The sequence below is a fragment of the Pelophylax lessonae genome (assembly GCF_965119305.1).
Source record: "Pelophylax lessonae genome assembly, chromosome: 2".
NCBI lineage: Eukaryota > Metazoa > Chordata > Amphibia > Anura > Ranidae > Pelophylax > Pelophylax lessonae.
The window spans coordinates 653,867,847-653,893,130 of record NC_138769.1 but is presented as its reverse complement, the minus strand read 5'-3'; the positions used below and the strand labels follow the sequence as shown (position 1 = coordinate 653,893,130).

Below are 25,284 nucleotides of genomic sequence, written 5' to 3'. Positions count from 1 at the left end.
CTCTGATTCAAGAATCTTTATTTGAGCCTCTGCTTCTGCCCTCTTGACCTCCGCCTCTGCTTCTACCCTCTTGGCATCTGCCCTCTTGGCCTCCGCTTCTGCTCTTGCAAGAGCTTCTTATTCAGTGAAGGAACGTCTCGCTTTGGATTGCTCTGCATTTATGCGGGCCTCTAGTAATCTGTCACTTAGGGCTGAGCTTCTTGAGCATGATGATCTGTGTGACCCAGAGGAATGTTTAGATGAATTTGATCTGTGTGATCTAGTTTCTTGCAAATGGGAGATACGGAGTTCCGCTTTATCTTTAGCACGCAGCACCATGGCGTCTCTTTGTCTGTCTGTTGATTCTGCCTTGCTCAGTTCTGAAAGGGCTTCATCATTATTAGCATCTTTAAGAAAGGTTATATACCTTGTGGACAGTCTCTTGTATCTTTCATGAGCTGTGTTCAGTTGCCTGATGGCGACTTGTGAGCTTGTGACATCACCAAAGGATTTAAGGCCTGACATGAGGGAGGAAACTCGATCCCATAGCTCTTCCAGGTTATCACATAGCTCGTCTTTTGTGGTTTGATAGTTTTCCCTGACCTTTAGTGTCGGTTTGAGGGAGCGTCTTGGTCGCACGACTTGGTCTGCTGGAAGTGTGGGTTCTGCTTCCTGTTCTTCATAAAGATCGGTATCAGGCTGCATTAACTTTGTTTCATCACTGGGGAACTGTGCGAGGTCCTTTTCTGCCATTTTATTTAAGGTGCGCTGTCTCTTTAAGAAAATAAACTTTTGAATTGGGGGCTGAAAATTGCAGTACGGCTGCGCTGGGTCACTCTGGCAAGGTTCCTCAGGTGTTTTGAGCGATTTGCGGGGTTTGATAGGAGAGGGACCCCGCGTGCGTTAACAATTCTTCTGCTATGCGAGCAAAGACTTGTGGAACATTCACTGTAGCCGGGCAGATTTGCTGCATGTGGGCCTGTTGCAGGGGAGATTCCTGAGTGTGGTACCGCACTCCGAGGGAATCTGTAGCTGGGGTGTCGACATTAAGGCAGTTTTTGACTGTTCTGTCCCCACATGAAGGCGATTGAAGGTATAACTGATAATAGCTGTGTGACTTCTTATCTTTGTATCCAAGCAGTGGGGCAAACCGGACCGGCAGATGCTCAGGTTTGATGAATCCAGACTTAGGCATGAGGATGAAATCAAACGTGGGTTTATTCAATCCAGATACAGCAATAAACGGTGATACAATACTGTCCTGTAGTAGTGGTATCAATACTGTCCTGTTGGTGTCTATCCTGAGGCTAACTGCTGGTCAAAAACTGATGCCTTTTCACAAGTCCAAAAATGAGGAGAGTTTTCCAGTCACACTTAAAGCGGAGTTTCACCCAAAAGTGGAACTTCCGCTTTAGGTGGTCCTAACCCCCTGACATGCCACATTTGGCATGTCATTTTTTTTTGGGGGTGGGAACGGGTACCTAGTTTTGACAGGTACCCACTCCCACTTCCGCTCGGAGCGGCGCCCTGAGCGGAAGTTCTCCTCTCCCCCTCCCTCCCTGCAATCTTCTGGGACATGTCAAAGGTCCCAGAAGATTGCCGGCCAATCACGGCGCGTAGCGCAACTCGCGCATGCGCAGTGCGTACATGGCTGTGAAGCCGCAAACTGTCACAGCCGGGTGCCCACAGCAGTGATGCCGGCGCCGAGGGAGAGGAGCGAGGCTTCGGGCGGCCGCATCGCTGGACCGTTGGACAGGTGAGTGAAATGGCTGGAACTCCGCTTTAATGAACTGAAGATGGCTGCTGCGTGTGGTGAGACACACAGTGTGAAAAAACCACGCCCATTATACAATAAACTTTACTGACAAGAACAAGGCGTGCGGCATGCAAATTCTGGCCAGCAGATGGCAGCAGTACAACAATGCATAGGAACAACATGGAGAAACAAAGATAAATGATGCAATGTACAAATAACTGAGGAGAACAGCACAAGCTGCACCCTCTTTTAGACATACCTGCCAACTGTCCCGTTTTTCCCGGGACAATCCCGGCAAATAGGAGCCTGTCCCAGGTATTTTACATTGTCCCTGTTAATCAGGGACAATGTAAATCATTTAAAAAAAAAAATAAATAAATAATTTTTTTTTTTTTTGTGCCACACAGTGTCGCTCTCACCCCAGCTAGGAGTTGTAGTTCTGGCAGCAGGTTGTCTCTCTCTCTGTGCCCGCTCACTCTTCCCGCCTGTCGCAAATTTAACGTGTCACAGAAGGCAGGGTGTCAGCATGGTGCACTTTCCAAAATCCGCCAGCAGGGGGAGGCAGAGCACCTTCCGACAAGCTGGAGGCCTCACACTCCATTAATTACTACTATCAATAATGTTTTTTTATAGATATAATTTATACACCTGTTAATTGATACATATATATAGTTTTCTAGCTCTACATAAATGTGTGTACATATCCGTGTATGTGTGTGCATATATATATATATATATATATATATATATATATTTCTAAAAAAAAATGAAAACAGACCTCAATCCTCAATGGGAAAAATCTCATGCTGGATATCTATACTGGTATGGACTTGGTATGTGTTAGGATAATATGGACTGGGTAATGTGTTAGGATCTATACTGGTATGGACTATACTGGTATGGACTCTGTAATGTGTTAGGATGGTATGGACTGGGGAATGTGTTAGGATCTATACCGGTATGGACTGGGTAATGTGTTAGGATGGTATGGACTGGGGAATGTGTTAGGATCTATACCAGTATGGACTGGGTAATGTGTTAGGATCTATACTGGTATGGACTGGGTAATGTGTTAGGATCTATACTGGTATGGACTGGGTAATGTGTTAGGATCTATACTGGTATGGACTGGGTAATGTGTGAGGATGGTATGGACTGGGTAATGTGTTAGGATCTATACTGGTATGGACTGGGTAATGTGTGAGGATGATATGGACTGGGTAATGTGTTAGGATCTATACTGGTATGGACTGGGTAATGTGTTAGGATCTATACTGGTATGGACTGGGGAATGTGTTAGGATCTATACTGGTATGGACTGGGTAAAGTGTTAGGATCTATACCAGTATGGACTGGGTAATGTGTTAGAATCTATACTGGTATGGACTGGGTAATGTGTTAGGATCTATACTGGTATGGACTGGGTAATGTGTTAGGATCTATACTGGTATGGACTGGGTAATGTTTTAGGATCTATACTGGTATGGACTGGGTAATGTGTTAGGAAGGAAAGGATGCTACATTGTTTTATGTAAATGAAAATTATCACCCTACAGAGGGCTGAATTCAAAGACAGGTGAATAAAGTGTGAAATGTGCTCAGGTGTGACCATACAAAAAATGGAATATGTAAATCTAAATAAAGTATTAGGTGTAAATAAGTACAATAAAACCTAATTATACCAGATAGTATAATCATACTTATTTACACCTTGCACTTTATTTATATTTACATATTACATTTTTTCTATGGTCACACCTGAGCACATTTCACACTTTAGAATTGCAGGGAATTGTGATGAGAATTTTAAACTTAAGGCAGAAGTAGTGCAGCAGAATGGGAGAATTATTCAAACTCTGCTACTTTGGCCATAAGTTTTCAATTCCCTTTTCAATTTCCTGTAATTCTCTCTTTATGAAGTAGACCCTATAATCTGATAAGTAGGCGGAGATTAATTATGCGGAGTGGGCGGAGCTTCAGGGAAGTGGGTGTGGTAAGTAATTGATAGCTGTGCTGCAAAGTGTCCCTGGAATTTTTTTTCAAATGTTGGCAACTATGTTATATACAAAAAAAAAAAAACAGGGTTTGACAGGAGGGTGAGTGGGCACTATGTGTGCCACATTACTATTTTCTTTGGAGTGCCCAAAGTTGTCCCAAACCTGTTACAATCCTATAGTGTATGCTAAAAAAAATGTACTGTACACTGCTAAAGTGTTGGGGTTTGGCTTGAAGAAAAAGTGGCCACCCTAGCGCACCCCTACACCTAAAATGCAAAAAAAGGTCTCTGGCAGCAAATAGGTTGAAGGGCTTGGCAGGGACGTGGGCACTATGACATTCCACAGTGAGTGAGGGGACCAAGTCCCTCCACTGCATGGATCTGTTATCTCTTATGTGTACTGTCACCTTGTGTTATCCCAATAAAGATTTGAGGGGAAAAAAAAAAAAGCTGACAATAACACAGAGTGGGTGGGCGTGTCTGGAGGTGCGCCGTGTTCGGTCAGCTGACAACAACACGGAGTGAGTAGGCGTGTCTGGAGCGGTGACGTGTTCGGTCAGCTGACAGGAGCTGCGGAGTGGTGTAGCCGTGCTAGTGGCGGTGTGTCCCGGCTGCGGAGGTGGGGATTCCTCGTTCCCCGGGGACAGGATGGCCGCCGAGATCCACTCCAAGCCTCTGACCCGCAAGCCGGTGCTTCTGAACAAGGTGGAGGGCTCGCAAGACGTGGTGAACATGGCGGTGATTGTGCCCAAGGAGGACGGGGTGATCAGTGTGTCCGAGGACAGGTATGAGCTCCTCCATCATCTATTAATGAGCGCTGTGAATAATTTAGAGTCTGCGCTGTGACAGGTGCACAAGGATCTCATATGACTGCTGGAAGTTCTCTAGGTGGTTGTCCATGGCAACCGCACATCACATTCTATACTATACAGACTGATGTCAGTTTGTGATGGAGGAGCTGTGCACTGTCACTGCCCCCTGGGTGACAGCTCCTCCCACACCTGAGCATGCTTTTTCCTATAGTTATCTTTTCCTTTTGGGTGAAGCAATGGGGATGGGGTTATAACCTCTGTCAGGTTTTTTTTTTTTTTTTTAAATCTCCTGCTAGGGAAGAAACACGCACCAATGGATCGGCAAGATCCGCAGATCAACAGATCTAATGATAAAGTCAAAAAAAGTACAAATTAAATTGATTCTAAAATCAAAATGTTTTTTTCTTTTTAACCCCTTGGAGCCAGCGCCTGCCGCCGTTCACATCAGCAGGATTTGACAGGTCGGATCGCAGCCTATCACCAGCAATGGGGGCGTCCTAATCGGTGAGATTCCGCATCGATTTCCAAAAGTAGTTCCTGCACTAATTTTGGTGACTTTAATACACATCTGTGCAGGAACCCGCACATATGTCTTTCATGTCGCTCCCGAAGTCGGGCTGAAATGCAGCTTTGAAATCATGCAAGTTCAGGTGAAGTTGCATGATTCCAAAGCCGTGTTCAGTGTAAATGAAGGCTTGATTGGTTTTACATGCCAGGAGGTGGGGCTTAAGGTTATATGACACATGATCATTATATGTTACATGATCCGAAATCTCCCAATCACAAGCAGCAATCACAAGTTTTCCATCAGCCACTGGAAGCATGCAGGATGTGTGTGTGATCTAGGCACAGCGCTGTTTGCACTAATGCTCTCAAATATGCGGCTGATCAGTGACCAGTCCCAGCCACTGAGAGGCTGCATTTTTGTGTGCAGCTGGCGCCAAGCAGTTAACCTTAAAGTGGTTGTAAACATGAAATATGAACACTCTATAGCAGGGATCCTCAAACTACGGCTCTCCAGCTGTTGAACTACATGTCCAATGAGGCATTGTAAAACTCTGACATTCACAGACATGACTAGGCATGATGGGAATTGTAGTTCCTGAACAACTGGAGGGCCATAGTTTGAAGACCCCTGCAAGTCTATAGTGTGTACTTGCCTCAATCCAAAGCAAGTGTCATTTCCGTCTACTGCCCTGTTCCTGCGCTATCAGAATGAATCACTTCTAACAAGTTTTCCTGACACCAGAAGAAAAATGGTGACAGGGGAGGCAGCGTAGGCGTGCGCAGGGGGTGTGGCCTGGTGCCAATTCCCCCCACACCTCCACCCTGCAGTGCTGCTGGATTCCCTCCTCTCTTACCCCCCACCCCCAGTTTGTGAATGAATAGGAAGCCACTTAGCACAGAGCACCACTTCCTATTCATTCACTGTCTAGTGCAGCTGAGGCTGCAGAGAAAAGACGTGTGTTTGAGCTGTGGGGTGCACACCCTAATGCAATAGGCTGCACACACCTATGGGAGGCAGCCCCAGCTTATTGAAACCCTAAGCTCTGTTGACGTGTTGAGGGGGTTGTGTCCTTTCCTTCCAATTAGCTCTCAGAGCTCTCCTTACTGAGCTTTACAGAGTGTAACTTCGGCTCTCCGGCCCCTTTTTTCTCAGACAAGCTTTAAAGTGTGACTAAATCCACAGCAGTAAAATCAGTGTGTATATGCAGTAAAGCATGCTTATTATATACACTGTGGAACCTAAAGGGTTAATCCTCCATATTGTGTAAAAAGGCTGTTTGATCCTGTCTTCTCTGATTCTCCCCTTCTTCCACTGTCTCCTAATAATTTCCTGATAACACAGAATCTATGTAGTTAGGTTGCACATGCTCAGTTTGGTGTGTGTTGCTAAGGAGGCTTTTTCTTGGGAGGGTGCATGTGATCAGCACAGGGCCAATCAGCACTGTCCAGACAGAGGGTCAGGGGTCCTGCAGTCTCATAGGACAATCGGGGGAGAATAAAAACTCCTCTTATAAGCTTTAACCAGACACTGATAGAAGTCATAAGACTGCTATATGCTGCTGATGAGAAAAGGTATTTAGCATTTTATATTTTCTAAAACTAGTGCATATCCATGTTCTGTGTACTGTGAGAGACCAGATATAGTATATTCAGGTTCTGGGTTTAGTAGCACTTTAAATATTCTGCATTTTGAACGGATGTAGAGAAGAGAAGACTGCAGATAAACATATACAACTTGTGTATGTGTTTCCTCTCTGTGTATCACCTGAGAACAGTCACTTCACTGGGTATATGAGAGGCTTTACAACCACTGTAATGCACTAAGGTAAAAATCGCCCCACTACCTGTCTCCTCTTTTATGTCCCAGTGCTGCTTTGCTGTCTTCTTATCACAGGATTCAGTGGGAGCAATTGGTTTCTGCTGTTGTCATTCAAATCCTGTGATGAGGGGGCGTGGCCTAGCCATGCTGTGTGTATCTATGGACTCACATAGCCCGGCTGGGAGCACAGGTGTCCTTATAGCACATGGCCTGCTGGGAAGGCACCCAAAGTAGTGGAGAGTTCCAGCAGGGGACCACCAAGGAGGAGGTAAGGGGCAGGCTATGCAATATCGTTGCACAGAGCAGGTAAGAGATAATATCTTTTTTATTTTTGTTTTTCAAAAACTTCTGTTAAAGGATAAGGGAACCTCTGAACATGGTACTTCCATATACACGGTGTAACATGTAACCTGTTCAGCATCTAAAACCCGCTTCCTTCGATTTCCCCCCCTCCATGTAGCAGCAAGCCGAGGATCTTCTGTCACAATTGAAATAGAGTGCAGTCGTGTGGGGCTCCACTCACACGTCCGCATCATTGATTTGTAGAGCTCTGTAAATTAATGAACTACAAGTACCGACAGTCTTTGCTTATGGTTTTCAATGAACCACCAGGGGCGCTATTGAGCACTCTAGGAAGTTCATTGAACTTCCTGCTTGTACAAGCAGACAGTCTGCAGGAGCCTGGAATTACACTCATGATCTGCTGTTCCTGGGTGCAATGCTTTATAGGCTCCTAACAAAAATAAATAATAAATTCACTTTTTATTACCTGCAATAAAGGTGAACTTGACCTTTATTATCACTTTAATTGCCAAACTGCAACCCAGGCCACATCTGGTCCTCTACAGGGTTTTACCTGGCCCATAGCATTTCTGATGTAAGGAAGGGGGGACTTTGATGTGATTGGGGGGGAGGGACTCTGATGTAGGGTTGCACCGATACCGAGCATTTGCCTCCTCGTGCAAATGCTCCAATACCTAAAACCGATAGCTTTGCAATGCGATTTGAGCCCATACAAAATGAATAGACTAATTGCACTGCAAAGAATGGCATGTGTTTTAAACAGGAATGCGGCACTATTCCTGTCTGAATTGCATGTGGTTTCCCACACCGCTCGTTGTCCTAGTGACTTCAGCCTGGGTTCACACAGGAGCAGTGTGGGAAACCTTATGTGATTTGGGACAGGATTACGCTATTCATTATGTATAACTTAAATCGCACTGCAAACGCATCGGTACTCGGTATTGGTGAAAAATGGTATTGGTGCAACTCAACTCTGATGTGAAAAATGGAGCTATGGTGGGGGGGGGGCGCTATGATGTGAAAGGAGGTACTCTGATATGATGGGGAATCTGGTAAGAAAAGAGGGACTCTGATATAAGAGTATACAGATTTCTTTTCCACCCCCGAATATTTGTAAAATCTTCAGTGTTGCTCTCATGCTGAAATTACTGGAAGCCCTTGGTTTACAGTACACTAAAAAAAAAAAAAAATCCAACACCTTTCGGGGGCTAGAACAAACTCCCCCTTCAATTAAAACCCAACTCCATGTTTACTGTGCCTTTAACTGGTTCCTGTCTTACCGCCGAAACACAGCGCCGTATACTGAATGTGTCTGAGGCTGTAATAGTGTGTTTGGACAAGCTTGGCCCATATGAACTATTTACAAGCACAGTACACCTAGAGTTAGGCCCTGTACACACGTACCGATTGTCGGCCATAAATATTCGGCCGAAGACCGATCGGCCGATTGTAGGCTTGTTAGTATGATGCTTCCGACAGCCGACAGCGCATTTTCGGCCGAACAGAATCTGTCGTGCAAGCATTAAAATTTTTGTTGGCCAACACCAGAACGGCCGATTGTTCGCCAGTCAGTACAGATTTCGGCCGACAGACAGCAGATTAGCAAGACTGGGCATGCTCAGAAAAGAAAAAACACACGGAAAGTTAACCATCACATGACATCACTTCTGCAGTCGGCTGTTGTTGGCCGACAAAATTCGTGTGCAGTCTTTTGCAGTTTTCAACAGACACGACAGCACAGGACAAAAGACGGCCGATCGTTCGGCCGACGATCAGTACGTGTGTACGGGGCTTTAGGCTTTAAAATAGGAACTCAAAATAGAACTTGTTCACACAAATACTGCTGGCTAGTAACTCTTCTAATCCAGAAGTTAGCTTCCCTACATAGATGCACACAGGAAAGCCCTATTTTGCATCTATTCAAGTTCCTCATTTTAACTGAAGCCCTGATGGATGGGAAGTTTTTTTTTCTGGCACCCGAAACATGTTTTTTTTTTGTGTACCAATAAATCAGGACTGTTATCTTTTGGTCTGGCACTCCTTTCATTGGTGCTTTTTTTTTTTTCCACTGGTAACTTGCTGGATACCCACCGGAGGGTAGCCTTGTCTGTTATGAGCTTAACCTGGGTCAGTACCAGTAAGCTCTCCGAACATTTGTCTTCTCACTACTTTGTACTCTAATTATTGTCCCAGCGCCTCTTTGGTGCTTATTTTCTTTGTTGTATTTTTTTTATTTTTTGCCATCTGCTGCAGTATGTCCCCTTTGGGCAAATTTCCCTTCATTTCCTGTCCCGTAGCCAAAACAGGATTGAAAGGAAATTCCTCAAAATTAAGGGAATCCCTGGTTGTAACCAGAACTAGTGTCCCCATTGGAAGATTTCCCCTCATCCTGTTCTGATGAAAACCCAAAATTTGGGATTTTTTTTTTTGCTTAAAATGGTCTGATCAAAAGGAAAACATGGAGAGGGTGAATCTCCCTAACAGGGGCACAGACCGCAATAAATACACATTACTGCGGTGTAACAATATGCACCCAGCCTAACGAATGGTTTTGGATTAGGGTTCCTTACCGTTCTATAATACGGGCTCTTACTGCGTTCAGAATAAGCTCCATGTACACGGGACGTTGTAAATGGCCGTTTAGGAGCAGTTGGGTGTTTTTTTCAGAAGCCCCTGAACCCATCTACATTTTATCTTATCTGTCCATGTACACAGGGTCGTTTACAGTCATTTGCAGGCAGTTGAGTTCAGGGACATTTTTGGAACGCAATTATTTGCATTTGAACGTGTGTTTCCCGGCGTTTCAAACGCAAAAACGTGACCAAACGCGACCGAACGTGATGAAGTACGTTCAGCCACGTTTTCCTTTTTTTTTTTTTTCTTCCATTCAAAATCAATGGTTCCCTTTGGGAGCCTATTGATTTGAATGGAAGTCGCACCGCAAGTCGGATCAGGATGATCCGACTTGCGGTGCGACTTGCGCTGTGAGAATCCTGAGGGGAAACTCCACGCCAAAAATGGGAAAAAAACTGCGTGGGGGTCCCCCCCAGGTTCTAAACCAGGCCCTTCGGGTCTGGTATGGAATTTGAGGGTAGCCCCATGCTGAAAAAACGGCGTGGGGGTCCCCCCCAAAATCCATACCAGATCCTTATCCGAGCATGCAGCCCGGTAGGGCAGGAAGGGGGAGGGGACGAGCGAGCGGTCCCATCCCCCCCCCTGGACCATACCAGGCCACATGCCCTCAACATGGAGGGGGGGTGTTGGTGCTTTGGGGCAGGGGGAGCTCTGCACCCCCCACCTCAAAGCAGTTTGCCCCCATGTTGATGAGGACAAGGGCCTCATCCCCACAACCCTGGCCGGTGGTTGTGGGGGTCTGCGGGCAGGGAGCTCATTGGAATCTGGAAGCCCCCTTTAACAAGGGGGCCCCCCCAGATCCCGGACCCGCTCCCTATGTGAATGGGTATGGGGTACACTGTACCTCTACCCATTCACCACCCCATAAAAGGCAGTGTATGTAAATAACGACAGGAGACGCTTTGGAAAGTTTTTTAAAAAGCACGTTTAACAGCTGCTTTTTCCCGGCATCAGAACTAGCTTTGCGGCACGTTTTTTCTAACGTCCCGTGTACATGGAGCCTAATTCTTGTTCCTTTTAGAATCTTATAGTGTGCGAAGTATAGTACTGAAAATGTATCAGTCTTCAGTCTATAGTAAATTGTTACACATAATTTAATGGGACGTTATGGTTGTTTGTCTACTTTGTAGAAAAAAAGAATTGGCCATTACCTTCTTGCTGACCGCCCAGTGCATGTGTGTGTCAGCAGGGTGGATGGGCCTTAATCCCAGTCATAGTGGTCAGGAACTCTTCTGCTGCTTCCCGTCATTCAGAACCCCTCAAAAGGTTGAGAGGCATCGGCAAGGGGTTAAAACATAGTTTATCTTTTGCTGCATTACTCGCATACAATTCAGAGCTGAGCCCTGCAGTACCACTTTTCTGACACTAGATGTTTTAAGCCTCCCTGGTGAAATGTCGGGCCAGCATCATTTATCCCACTTTAAAAAAACTGTTATGAGCCATCTCCAACCTGTCATTGGACAGTGAAGGATAAGCATCCCAGTAATGAGCTCATCTTTCTATCACTTTGCTTTCTCCTTCTATCAGCATTCTTCTGGACTTCTTGTGCTTCTTTTCCCACAAAAAGTTTCTCCTAACTGTATCCTCATTGAATATGGTGTGTATAGGAATCCAGTGCATGAATGCGTGAACTGCCATAGTTCGCTACATGTTTTACACTATAAAGTCCCTATGCTTTTATTTAGAATAAGGGCTTGTTCACACCAGAGCCAACATGTGCCCGGGCGACGGTGTGCATTGTGCATGGGATGTTAGTACAATGCGAGACACTGTTTCCTTATTTTTTTTTTAATTGACGTGTCACAAAATAAAACTTTGTTCACGTGTATGCGCTGAAGCGCGATGACACGTGGAAGGTGATTAAAAATGCATGTCTGTTATGGTGTGAACAGGGTACAAAGAAAACTATTGTTCTACATAGATTTTACTGATAGTGTGAACAAGCCCTGAAGATTTGGATTTTATGCTCTGCGAGAATCCTGCAAACCATATTTTTCTTTGTATTACTCTCAGTACAGGTTTCCTTTAACCACTTGCCTGTGTGTGTATATATGTATGTATGTATATGTGTGTGTGTGTGTGTATATATATATATATATATATATATATATATATATATATATATATATATATATATATATATATATATATATATATATATATATATATATATATATATATATATATATATATATATATATATATATATATATATATATATATATACAGTATCTCACAAAAGTGAGTACACCCCTCACATTTTTGTAAATATTTTATTATATCTTTTCATGTGACAACACTGAAGAAATGACACTTTGTTGTAAAGTAGTGAGTGTACAGCTTGTATAAGGGCTCTTTCACACACGGAGTCTGTCAGGGGGACTCCGTTTTTCTCGGCGGATCGATCCGCCGATCCCCTGCTGAGCAGGCGGATGACAGCTTTGTCTCTTCGCTGTGTGCGGAGACACAGCTGTCAGGTCCCCATTCATCTCCATGGGGGAATCGGATGGGAACGGACCGTCTGTCCGTTTTCATCCGATCCACCAGACGGATGGAAAATAGGGTTTCCATCTGTCCGGTTTTGACGAATCGGATTGGATGTCAGCGGATAGGTCTCCGCTGACATCCGATGACCCATAGGGATGCATGGGGCATCCGTTCAGATCCGCCAAAAAAACTTGACAGGCGGATCTGAACGGACTTCATGTGTGAAAGGGGCCTTACAGGGTAAATTTGCTGTCCCCTCAAAATAACTCGCCACACAGCCATTAATATCTAAACCGCTGGCAACAAAAGTGAGTAAAGCCTTTTTTATTTTCTTTTAAAATAATAAACCTGTTATACTTCCCTCCTCTGGCCAGTTTGTTTTGCACAGAGCAGCCCGGATCCTCCTCTTCTCGGGTCCCTTTTCAGTGCTCCTGGCCCCTCCCTCCTGTTGAGAGCCCCCACAGTAAGCAGCTTGCTATGGGGGCTCCCGAGCCGAGCTGCAGCTTTGTATATCCATTCAGACACAGAGCTGCCGTTCGGCCCCACCAACTCTCTCTCCTGATTGGCTAATTGAGTTTGTAAGTATTTGGGGGGCTGCTGCCCATGGAAGGCTTTTTATCTTAAAGTGTTACTAAACCCAGGACTCTGCATTCACTGGTCTCCCTCAGTACACAGAACATGGGAATGCAATTATTGTAGTAAATATAAAGGGATAAATGCCTTTTCCCATCAGCAGTATATAGCAGTCTTGTGACTTCTGTCAGTTTTCTAGTAAAGTTTTTAGGAGGAGTTTTCTTTCTCCCCTGATCCTCTGTCTAGACAGTGCTGATTGGTCCTGCGCTGATCACATGCACTCTCCCAAGAAATGGGGAAAAAAACAAAATACCAAACTGAGCATGTGCAGCCTGTTCCCTGGCTCTGAAAAAGTATTTTTTGGAGACGGTGAAAGAATGAGGATCAGAGAAGACAGGATCAAACAGCCTTTATACACAATGCAAAGAATTAACCCCTTAGGTTCCACAGTGAGTATAACAAGCATGCTTTACTTCATATACAGACTAATTTTACTGTTGTGGGTTTAGTAACACTTTAATGCATAGAATGCATTAAGATAAAAAGAATTTCTGATTTTACAACCACTTTAAGGCTCCATGTACACGGGACGCTGGAAATGGTCGTTTAGGAGCAGTTGGGCGTTTTTTTCAGAAGCCCCTGAACCCATCTACATTTTATCTTATCTGTCCATGTACACCAGGTCGTTTACAGTCATTTGCAGGCAGTTGCGTTCAGGGACTTTTTTTAGAACGCAATTATTTGCGTTCAAACGTGTGTTTCCCGGTCACGGGTACAAACGTGACCGAACGGACGTTTCAAACGTCCTAAAAATTCCAGCATTCAAAGGGACTTTTAACAACGTCCCATGTACATGGAGCCTAAAGCCTCATATCAGGCAATGTTCGTTTTATTTTATATTGGAATGTGTGTGAAAGAGTGAATCTCTGTACATGCCTCCATTGAATAGGTGCAGGTGTCGCCAGGACGGGAAGGCTCAAACCGCAATATTGAGTGGAATTTACAAGGACGAGCACACAGAATTCAAAATATCTGTGAACGACTACTGAGCTTTTATCCTTTATTTTTAAAGCCTAAAGCCCAATCCCAGGAATACGTAAAATAATCCCTTGCATTAGGACTGTGCCCGCACTGTAGGGGTTAATTGCTTGTTTTGTCTAGGGAAGAGGGGAAATATTTGCATACCTAATCCTTTGCTTCCATGTCTGTTTGGGTTATGTTCCAGCAGGTGCTGTTTTTACAGCGAGATTCCTGCTGGGAGAAGATAAAGCCAAACTGACTACAGGAGATGCAGGCATGCTGTGTGTCAGCACGGTATCCTGTGTCTCCAAGACCTACACAAACTGACCGTGCCAGCGCCAATCTACTTCCAGAACAAAACAGGAGAGAGGGGGATCTGGCAGGATCACTAGGTATTTCAGAATAAATAAGGGTCCTAACAAAGAGGCGGCATTTACCTACAGCAGTATGACAAAGTAGACACATACTGTATATGTGAGATCCATTTTTGTGGTAAAGTACACTTTAAAGGGATAGTACAGGCAGATTTTTCTTTTGTTTAAAAATAACAAACCTGTTATACGTACTTGCTTTGTGCAGTTGTTTTGCACAGAGCAGCTGAAACCCCAGCTGCACACAGAAGATTTTTACCTTTATGTATAAATTGTATGAAGGTAACCTTGAGCCTTTACAACCACTTTAACCACTTCCCGACCACCCGCCGCCTTTTTACTGCGGCAGGGTTGCTCTCCTGCGCAAACCGACGTAGACCTACGTCAGTCGCGGGAAGCTAGGGGGCTAGCGTGCGCAGCCGGTGCGCTCCCGCCCCCACTCGGCAGCGGGGAAGCTGATTCACGGGGCAGGCGGCTCCGATTGCCGCCTGACACCCGCGATCGCTCCCCCCTGAGAGAGAAGGACGGTCAGCTGTTGTAAACACAGCTGACTGTTCTTCTCCCTGAAATGATCATAGAGCTCATGTGATCCTTCTATGTAGGATCACATGTCTCTATGGTCATTTCACAAGCCACGCCCCCCCACAGTTAGAATCACTCCCCTAGGCTCACATTTAATCCATTGATCACCCGTAGGGTTAACCCCTTTCCTGCCAGTGTCATTATTACAGTAACAGTGCATATTTTTAGCAAATGGTACCCCCAAAAGTGTCAAAAATGTCAGTTAGGGGTCTGATCTGTCCGCCGCAATGTCGCATCCCGCAATAAATTGCAGAGCGCCGCCATTCCTAGTAAAAAAAAAAATAAAAATGACAAATCTTTCCCGTAGTTAATAGACACAATAACTTGTGCGCAAACCAATCAAAATACGCTTATTGCAATTTTTTTTTTTTTTTTACCAAAAATATGTAGCAGAAAACAAATTGGCCTAAAATGTTAAAAATTTTTGATTTTTACATTGTTTGAGAATGTCATATAGCAGAATGTGAAAAATATTGTTTTGTTTTTCAAAATTGTCGCTCTTTTTTGTTCTGGTTATACTGCCCCCTACAGGAGTAGGACACTAGGCATAAAAAAGCTTGACTACGCCTATGGGCAGTCCCATGGGGTATACACCCACACTCATAGTGCTATAGGCACTATCGGGAGGACTAAGCAGAAAAAAAATTAGTGCCTATAGCACTATGAGTGTGGGTGTATACCCCATGGGACTGCCCATAGGCGTAGTCAAAGATTTTTTCTGCCTAGTGTCCTACTCCTGTAGAGGGCAGTATAACCCAATGGTTAAGAAGAATCAGGAGCTTTGTCCATCAATGAACGAAAGAGAAATGCTTTGTTCATATTTCATTACAACCACTTTAAGCTGCAAAGGCAGCCATATGGAAGTATACACAAGACGTGCCAACAATTATCCCCCTGTCCATGTTGAAAGCACAAATCCAAAACACTAGGCTTGTGGCAGTAGTGCGATATTCCTAATTAAAAAGCTCATTTGGCTGTCAAAAACAAAGAGGCATCCCGCGGTAGTGGCATCCCTATATCTGGGGGATTTTCTCACTTCAATCAACATCAAGGACTCTTACCTTCACATTCCAGCCATGCTGTGGGCGAGGAGCATTATCAGTTTGTGGCATTTACCATGATCTCGCCTCCTCTCCTCCGGTCTTCACAAAGTGTTGGCCCCGGTGCTAGCATTGTTGTGTCGGCAGGGGATCATGGTACTGGGGTACCTGGACGATCATCTTCTGTGAGCAGAGTCTCTGGATGCGATCTTGGAGGGAGTTCGGTTGTATTCTGAACCTTCAGAAATCTGTTCGTCTGTGCACACTTTTACAAAGTTTTATAAAGTGGATGTGTTGGAATCTGCAGATGATTCTTTTGGACGCAAGGTTTTGCAGGCTGCTGTTTAGAGGACCTGGTCCTATTTCAGGGTGTATTGTTTTTTTCTGGTGAGCTCCAGTTGTTTTGGTTGAGCTCCATGTTACCTGATTGGCTATGATTAGCCTTGGGAATTTTTTTCTGCTATTTTCCCACCCCTCATGTTTAACACTGCTTTGGGACGTCCCAATGGTTAAGAAGAATTAGGAGCTGTGTCCGTCAATGAACACAAGCGAAAATGGGATTTTTGACTTACCGTAAAATCAGTTTCTCTGATGTTCATTGGCGGGCACAGCACCCACCCCTCTGTGGAGTTGGCTTTCTCCTGACACTGCTTGTAACAAAACAAAAGAGTACCTATAGCTGAGTGTGGGTGTATACCCCTTGGGACTGCCCATAGCCGTAGTCAAGGTTTTTCCTGCCTAGTGTCCTCCTCCTGTAGGGGGCAGAATAACCCAATGGTTAAGAATCAGGAGCTGTGTCCATCAATGAACATCAGAAAATTTTTTTTCTCTATCGTTCATTAACGGACGCAGTTCTCTCTTATTCATATCAGTAGGGTTATACTGCCTCTTACAGGAGTAGGACACTAGGCAGGAAAAAGTTCTGGCTATGCCTATGGGCAGTCCCGGAGGGTACACCCTCTCTCTTCCTGATAGGATGTCAGTTTTAATCCTGCCATCAGGACCTGGCTGGCTGTTTTTGGCCTTGGGGACTTGTTCTTTTCTGCTGTTCCCACCCCTCTTTTTATGGCACTGCTTTGGGATGTCCCTACTGATATAAATCAGAGAGAACTGCGTCCGTCAATGAAAGATAGAAAAAAATGGATTTTTGACTTATCGTAAAATCCTTTTCTCTTAAGTTCATTGACGGACGCAGTACCCGTCTCTCTATTTTGAGTTGGGTTGGTGTTACTTTCTGACACTGCTTTGATACAAAACTGACATTCTATGCAGAAAAAGAGAGGGTGTACCCTCCGGGACTGCCCATAGGCGTAGCCATAACTTTTTCCTGCCTAGTGTCCTACTCCTGTAGGGGGCAGTATAACCCTACTGATATGAATCCGAGAGAACTGAGTCCGTCAATGAACTTAAGAGAAAAGGATTTTACGGTAAGTCAAAAATCCAGTTTTTATGAAAAGTAAAAAATCTCATTATCCCTCTATAATGTGTACTTGTCTCAAACCAGAGCACTAAGTGTCATATCTGTCTGTTGGCTCGGTCCTCTGGTATCAGAATGTGTCGCTGACAAGTTTTCCTGACATCAAGAGAAAAAGGTGATGGGGGAGACCTCCAGGACACAGCCTTTGATTTGACCGCATCATCCCTTTTCCCTCCCCCATCATCTGACTGGATAGTGAAAGAAGGGGAGGGTGAGGGCCCCAGGCTGTCATTCTTAAGCCTCGTACACATGCAACGATTATCGGCCGACCGATCGGCTGTCTTTTGTCCAGTGTTGTTGTGTTGGTTGGAATGTGCCTAGACTGCACACGAATTTTATCGGCCAACAAAAACCAACTTCAGAAGTGATGTCATGTGATGGTTTACTTTCTGTGTGTTTTTTCTACACTGAGCATGCCCAGTCTTGCTCATTAGATTTTTGTCTGCCGAAATCTGTACTGACTGACGGAAAATCGGCCGTTGTGTTGACGGCCAACAAAAATTTTATAGCCTGCACACCAGATTTTGTTCGGCCGAAAAGTCCGAGTCGGTTGTCGAAAGCATCATACTAACAAGCCGACAATCGGCCGATCGGACGTTGGCCGAAAATTCACGGCCAAGTATCGATGCGTGTGTACGAGGCTTTATCCTTTACTACCTGGAGAGTCACTGACCTGGAAACAGGTGTGCTTCCTTGTTCGGGAGCCGTGACTTGAAAAGTACTGAAACCTCCGGATTAGAAAAAATAGAAAGCCAGGCAACTAGCATTTTCATTTCTTCAATTCTAGGTTTGTGTTAAAATTTTTTTTGACTCTTGTTTTGAGATTTCTTTTTCTCCTTGGATATGTATTCCTTTCTAGTATCATTCTGTTCCAGATGAGTACATTCCAGTGTAGTTGTTTGTCAGAGCTGGCTTTGTACACGTCTTCATAATTCCCTGCCTATATGCAGCAGCTTTGTGTGAGAATTATGGAAGTCTTGCTCTCTTAGTAACAGAAAGGAAGGAACTGATTCCCGTTAGTCAGCACAGCTGATCCAAACTACCTTCCAACACCAACCAAAAAGAAAATAGAGAATTCCTACATTAGAACTGCTTCCCCTCCTTTAAATGCAGAGATGTTGCACTATATTTGTGACTATACAACCGTTCAAATTGGTGTGACTCCAACTTACACTAATTTTTACAAAGATTCCAGACCTTCCAGGGGGCGAGAGATTGCATGACCGCGTTACTGCTTAACGAACAGATGTCTAGCATCCGCAATTACTCTTACCAAGTACACACGCACACACGGCCAGCTTGGGCCACCAGTGCTGGATGGTCCCAATCATACCGAGCCCTTACTTTCTGAACCCCCCCCCCCCCTTTCTCCCCTTGATCCCCCTATCCCTTCTCTGGCTCCCTAATCTTTTGTCCTTTAGATTCACCTTTCTACCTAACTTTCTTCTGCTTTCTGCTCCTTTTTTTTTTTTTTCCTGTATAGGCTGTATTTTGCACCACCGTTTGGATATTGGCAGTCCCACGTGAATCCCCGTTGTGGGAAACATCTCCAGGACCCCTTGGTCCTTATGGCTTCATGAACAAGCCTATTTACTGCTGTTGTGTTAGCTCCCGTTTTTTTCTTTTTTATTTATTGCCTTATTTGTCTTTCTTGTGAGCTAACTCCTCTTATAACCGTCAATGCTAGCCCCTGTGTGGGTGGAACTTTTGCATGTTAACTACTTGTTAAACCGAACAAAACAGAAAAAGGTTCCTGCTCTATTATTGGAGATTTCATGTGAAACTTGCATAGACCTCTGTTCATGGAGTCACACAGATGTTGACAAGCCGCACATGAAATCTCACTGACTGGTGGCTTTGAAATTGCGAGCTGAAGTAGCATGATTTCAAAGCCGCATTTAGTGTGAACGTGGTGTTAAAGTGGTTCTAAAGTCCATCGTCCTTAATGCATTTCAGGCCTTCAAAAACTTCAGTGTCCTACTGCCCCCCCCCCCTTATACTTACCTGAGCCTAATCTCAATCCAGCAATGTGCATGGGAACAGCGTCTATCTCTCTATCTCTCTCTCGCTCTCTCTCCTCATTGGACACAGACAGCAGCCATGGCCATTGGCTCCGGCTGCTGTCAGTGAGGAAGGAGCAGTGGGCAGGGCTAAGCCACGCTCCGTGTCAATGGACACACAGAGCCAGATTGGGAATGAGCATGCATGGGTGCCCTCATAGCAAGTGGCTTGTTATGGGGGCACTCAAGCAGGGGAGTCACCAAGAGCACCAGTGGAAGAAGAGGAGAATCGGGGCTGCTCTGTGCAAAACCACAGATAAGTATTAAGTGTTTGGTATTTTAGAGAGCTAAAATCCAAAACTTTAATATCACTTTAATGGTTCAGGCCAGCAAGTAAAGATAGATGAAAACACACACTTGTGGCAAAGAAAATCCCAAATTTGGGGTTTTCCCCAGAAAAGTAATAGAGGGGAAATCTTCAGATGGGAACACTAGTTCTGGGGTCCCCAAGGAATTCCTTTAATTTGTGGGGATTTCCTCTCACTTCCTGTTTTGGCTATGGGACAGGAAGTGAAGGGAGATATCCCCAACGGGGCACAGATAGTGAAAAAAAAAAAATCTGACAGGGGTTATAACTAGGGCTGAACGATAGTCGATATGATATCGACTATCGTTCTGTGGGCGATATTCATATCGCCGAAGACACGATATTTACCATTAGGCAGGGAGAAGTCGGGACTCGGGGGGAGGAGGACGACTCACAATACTGGCAGCCGTCCCACACGTTCAGCGGTGAGCAGCTGCACAGCTAACCAATCACGCGTGCCTGCACATCTGATTGGTTCCCTGTGCCGCTACTCACGTGATTGGTTCGCTGTGCCGCGCTCACCGCTCTGTCAAGAGAACTAGCTCCAGGGCGACAGAGGGAACGTGTGGGACAGATGTCATGTCGGGCTGTGTTTTTCTACCTCCTACCACAACTGTGAGTCCCGACTCTGCCTAATCCGTCTTCTGCATTCCACCCAGAGAAATATCGCGATATATATAGTTGAAAACGAAATATCGCAATGTTTTTTTTTTTTTTTCCCAATATCGTGCAGCCCTAGTTATAACCCTCTCTAACTCTTTCCAAAGTTGAAAAAAAAGTTTTGCCTACAGTTCTACTTTAATTAAATCTGAATTCCATGTATGAATATTTTTGCCTAGTTACATTGGTCCAGCATGGGCAGATAAATGTAAGAATGTGCACTACCTGGGTGCACTACCTGGGTGATTCCAACATTCTACAAAAAAATTGTACTAACTTTACTGTTTAGTTGATTGAATGTATTTTTTCCCCAAAAATTGTGTTTGAAAGACCGCTGCGCAAATACAGTGTGACAAAAATATTGCAACGACCGCTATTTTATTTTTTAGTGTCTCTACTAAGAAAATATATATGTTTGGGTGTTCTAAGTAATTTTCTAGCAAAAAATACAAATTTTAACTTGTAAGCAACAAGTGTCAGAAAAAGGCTTATTCTTTAAGTGGTTAAACTGACTTCATTTACAGACGGAAGGTCATCCCTTTGATCTCTAAAAGAACAGAAGGATACAATGTTTCTTTTTCTTTCAAGAGCCCATTCACACTGCCGCGACTTGTCAGCCTGACAAGTCGCGGTCCGTTGACTGCTACAGGACCCATTCTAATAGGAGCGACACAAGTCGCTCCGACTTAGAAAAAGGGTCCTGTACTACTTCGGGGTGACCTCGGAGCGACTTGCATAGACATTCATTATATGAAGTCTGTGCAAGTCGCGCTGCACAGCGGTGCACGCGACTTCACAGGTCGCCTCCTGAAGTCGTGCCGCTTCAGTGTGAACCAGCACTAAGCAATGTTGTTGATCAACGTTGCTAGCTGCTTTTTTTTTTTTTTTTTTTTTTTTTACAGCTCTGAGCAGGAGAACTGCTTCGCACATGAATCGTGGAAATGCTGGATTAAGATTGTGGGAGAAATTCAGTTGAGGTTGCAAACTTTTAATGATTAATCATGCAGCTTTAACCCCACTTCTGGTCAGATTGCTACGTCGATCTGAGAGGAGCTTTGCCCTCCCCTCCTTCCTCCGTTAACCTTCTGGGACACACCACAGGTCTCAGAAGACTGCAGGACTATTCATAAAGCACAGCATGGCTCGCACATGTGCATTAGGAAAACATCTGTGAAGCCGAAAGGTTTTACTGCCTGTTTCCCTTACCTAAGATGCCAGCGCCTGGACCTGAAGCCCGGTGAAGAATCTGCTCTTTTGAGGACATCGCTGGATCCCTGGACAGAAGAGTGTCTTTATAATAAAAGTTAGCAGCTATGGTATTTGTAGCTGCTGAATTTAGATTTTTTCGGGGGAGACTGGAGCTCCTCTTTAAAGTATTTTAATGCCGCTAGGACAGGATAGAGAGTGAAACGGGGAAGTTTTTTTTTTTTTTCCCCAGAGGAGGGAACTGTTTCTCTTTTTTGACTATTTTCTGCTTATGTCAACTGAACATTGAACTTCAAACCTTTGACCTCTCCCCAGTTGCTCCTGTCTTTTTTGCCCTGTATCATTCTTTCTCTCATTTAAAATACGTAAGCATATCTTGGTGTGGTTTTGTTTTTTAAATACATGCACACAGATTGGCCAGTAAAGCACTTTATTACATTACATTACACAAAGCAATTAAAGGGCCAATTTTATTTTCAGTGCAATACACTGACCATTGAGATTGGTCTGCGAGTAGATCATACCATACTTTTCCACTAGCAAAACAATTCGGTGTTCATTAAATGCAGTAGTTGCTGGTGGGATTTTAGGGCAGTTCAAAAGCCAATGTATGAAATGTACTGTGATATGCTTTTAAAGCTAAACTTTGGGATAAGCAAATCGTGTCTAAACACAAGAGGCGTGTGTATTCATACTTAAATTTTGGCGTGCTTTGTGCATTTGTTCCAGATCTGTGTAGTAATTGAGTATGCAACTAGAACAATATTCCCACATCTAAGGCCGTTTTCTGATAAATACCAATAAGCAAATATTTTTTTTTTTTTCGCAAAACTTAGTGTCTTAAAACTTACTATGGGTTTTTCTTTTTCTTTTTTTTTTACTAGTAATGGTGGCGAACAGGATCCATGCTTTCCTTACTGACAGAACAGCAATCTGCCTTGTTCTGCCTGTGTGACAAATGTTTGTTGGGTCGGGCTCGGTTGGCTCGGCCCCAGTCACAGGGTTCCTCCTGGCCGACAGCCCCTCCATTTCGGTGGAGAGGGGTTCTGGAGCAGTGCCCACCCAGTTCCTGGTATGGTGAGTGGTGATTAGGAGTAACTGGGAAAGGTTCCCTTTCTTCCCGTCGGGTGCCCCCCTTTCATCTGTCCCCCCCACCCCCCCTCCACCTATGCTGGGGCTGTTTGGGTGGTCTGGCCCACCTCCTGTGGTGGGGGCAGGGCACTATACTTTCAATGAGGGCTGGGGGGTGTGCTGCCGGCGACTGGACGATTGGCTGTGCCGGGGGGGGGGGGGTTGTACCTGGTGGGGGGCTCCTGCCATGGTCCCCCCCAGCCTTGTGGTGCTGCGCGGGGCTTCAATTTGTTGTAGCTTGTGTGTTTCTATGCACGGTGGCCATGTTTGTGGTGGTTTGCCATTGAAAGTAGCCACAGCCATGACAGTGGAGCCCTGTTGGTGGCTTTTTAGGTAGTGGGAGCCCCTTCTCACCCCCTGGTGCTGATTCCTGGATCTTTTTACTTCCTGTTCCCTGCGCTTGCAGTGCAGATTATCCTGGTGGCTGCAGGTGCCTGTTTCTGCTGAGTGGTGAGTCTTGTGGGGGTCTCTCCCTCTCTGCTGAGGATCGCTTGGTGCTGCCAACGTGGTGGGGTTTGTCCCTTGCAGTGTTTTAAAAATTTTTTTTTTTTTTTTTTTTTGTGAGGTCCCCCTGGTGACTCATGGAGTCTTTGGAGCTCATCTCCCCACCTGATCCCTTCTCTGAGGCTGCGGGGCCCTTCAGGTTCCAACCATTCATCGATGCACTGATGGGGGTCCTGGAGTCCTTTGTGTCCCAGGGGGAGGTGGCTTTTGGGCGACAGGCTAGCAAAAAGCGCCCCCACCTTCCCCTGCCTCATCTGTCTCATCAGATCCTGATTCGGGCACAGGTGTGGGTCACCCTGCTGGGTCTGCAACCACATGCCCGGAATCCTCAGATAGTGAGGACGATTCCTCCACATCCGCAATCCGCTCCGCAACCGCGCATGAAATGGCGCAGGTGGACGCATTGATTGCAGCTGTGTATGAGACCTTGAAGATGGAGGACGCAGCTGCGACGGAGGCGCAGGTTCCCTTTGGCGCTCACAAAGGTGTTTCCTTTCCCCGCCTATTTTGACAAAAGTTTTCGCTAATGAGTGGGGCCGACCAAAGCGTCCCCTTGGGGTCCCTAAGCGATTTTCTAGGCGTTACCCCTATGAGGAGTCCCTTTATTAAGGAGTGCACTCTTCCACCAGTGGTGGACCCTCCGGTTTCCAGATTGAACAAGCCAACCATGATTCCTGTTGAAGAGTCCCGGCCTTTAAGGATCCGGCTGACAGAAAGGCAGAGGCTGTTGCCCGCAATATCTACACTGTGGCTGGTTTGGCACTGAGGCCGGTATTCACCATCGCCCTGGTGTCGCAAACTTTGACCGAGTGGGCTAAGCTTTTACTTCATGACCTGGAGGGAGAACAGCTCCCCCTGCCTTTGCTGAGCTGGCAGACCAGCTCGTCCAGGGGCTGCAGTTTATCTGTGATGCCTCTTTGGATGTGGCTCGGCTCTCCATTTCAGCAGTGGTCCTTCGGCTTGTCTTTTGGCCCAAATGCTGGTCTGCAGACCAGACTTCTTAAAAGTCCTTGACTATTTCAAGATCATCACCTTTTTGGAGCTACCCTGGATGACATCATTAAAGGTCTCACAGGGGGGGGGAGAGTATCTTTCTTCCTTAGGCTACGAAGAGCAAGGAAAGTGGTTGTGGACATGGGCCCTCCTTATCAGCTCATAGGAAGTTTTTTCGTCCCTCAGGATCGACTGACATGGGCTAGAAGCCTTTTTTAGGGCCTGGTCTGGCAAGGCGAGAGCGGGCTTTTTCAGACCCGCCACCAACGCTCCTTCAGCATGAAGTTGCGCCCTCACCCGTATCGGGGATGGGGGGACGTCTTCGCTGGTTTCCGGACTTGTGGACTTCCCTGGTATAGGACAAGTGGGTCCACTAACTCATTTGGTCTGGCTACAAGATCGAGTTTCGCTTTTGTCCCCCGACAAGGTTCTTTTTTTTCTTCCAACTTGCGCCTGTTCCCAGACGGCTTACAGGGTCTGTTTGGGGCAGTACAAGACCTGTTACTTCAAGGAGTGATTGTCCCGGTTCCGACTTCAGGACATTTTCAGGGTTTTTACTTAAACCTGTTTACAGTTCCCAGGAAGGAAGGCAAGGTGCGTCCAATCCTGGATTTCAAGGCACTGAACTGCTTTGTGCAGGTGCAGAATTTCAGAATGGAGTCCATTCGCTTGGTGTTGGCATCCCTGCGTCAGGGGGATTTTCTTGCCTCTATCGACATCGAGGATGCTTACCTTCACATTCCAATATTTGCCGGCTACCAGCGCTTCCTCTGCTTTGCCGTGGGAGAGGAGCATTATCAGTTTAGTGGCTTTACCCTTTGGTCTCGTCTCTGCTCCTCGGGTCTTCACAAAAGTGTTAGCACCGGTGCTAGCTTTGTTACGCCAATGGGGGATCGTGGTACTGGGCTACTTGGATGACCACCTCCTGCTCTGGGGGAAAACCTGGAGATCACCATACAAACTCTGAGTGAGTTCGGCTAGATTTTTGAATTTTTAGAAGTCTGCTCTGGCTCCATCCACAAAGCTAGACTATCTGGGTCTGACTCTGGACTTGGCCTTAGCCAGAG

General features: G+C 45.4%; 1 protein-coding gene across 2 annotated transcripts in view; it reads left to right on the top strand.

The window, feature by feature from the left end:
• Positions 1-4,258: 4,258 nt before the first annotated feature.
• The window catches only part of WDFY2 (WD repeat and FYVE domain containing 2), a 193,088-nt gene continuing 172,062 nt past the window's right edge, over positions 4,259-25,284 (top strand). Inside the window, exon 1 of one of the 2 annotated variants that reach the window (XM_082244711.1) lies at positions 4,259-4,516. In XM_082244711.1, coding sequence (XP_082100837.1) covers positions 4,380-4,516 — 137 coding nt within the window. In that variant the 5' untranslated portion in view covers positions 4,259-4,379. The remainder of the gene's footprint in view (positions 4,517-25,284) is intronic. The other variant, XM_082244712.1, reaches the window with a different exon arrangement.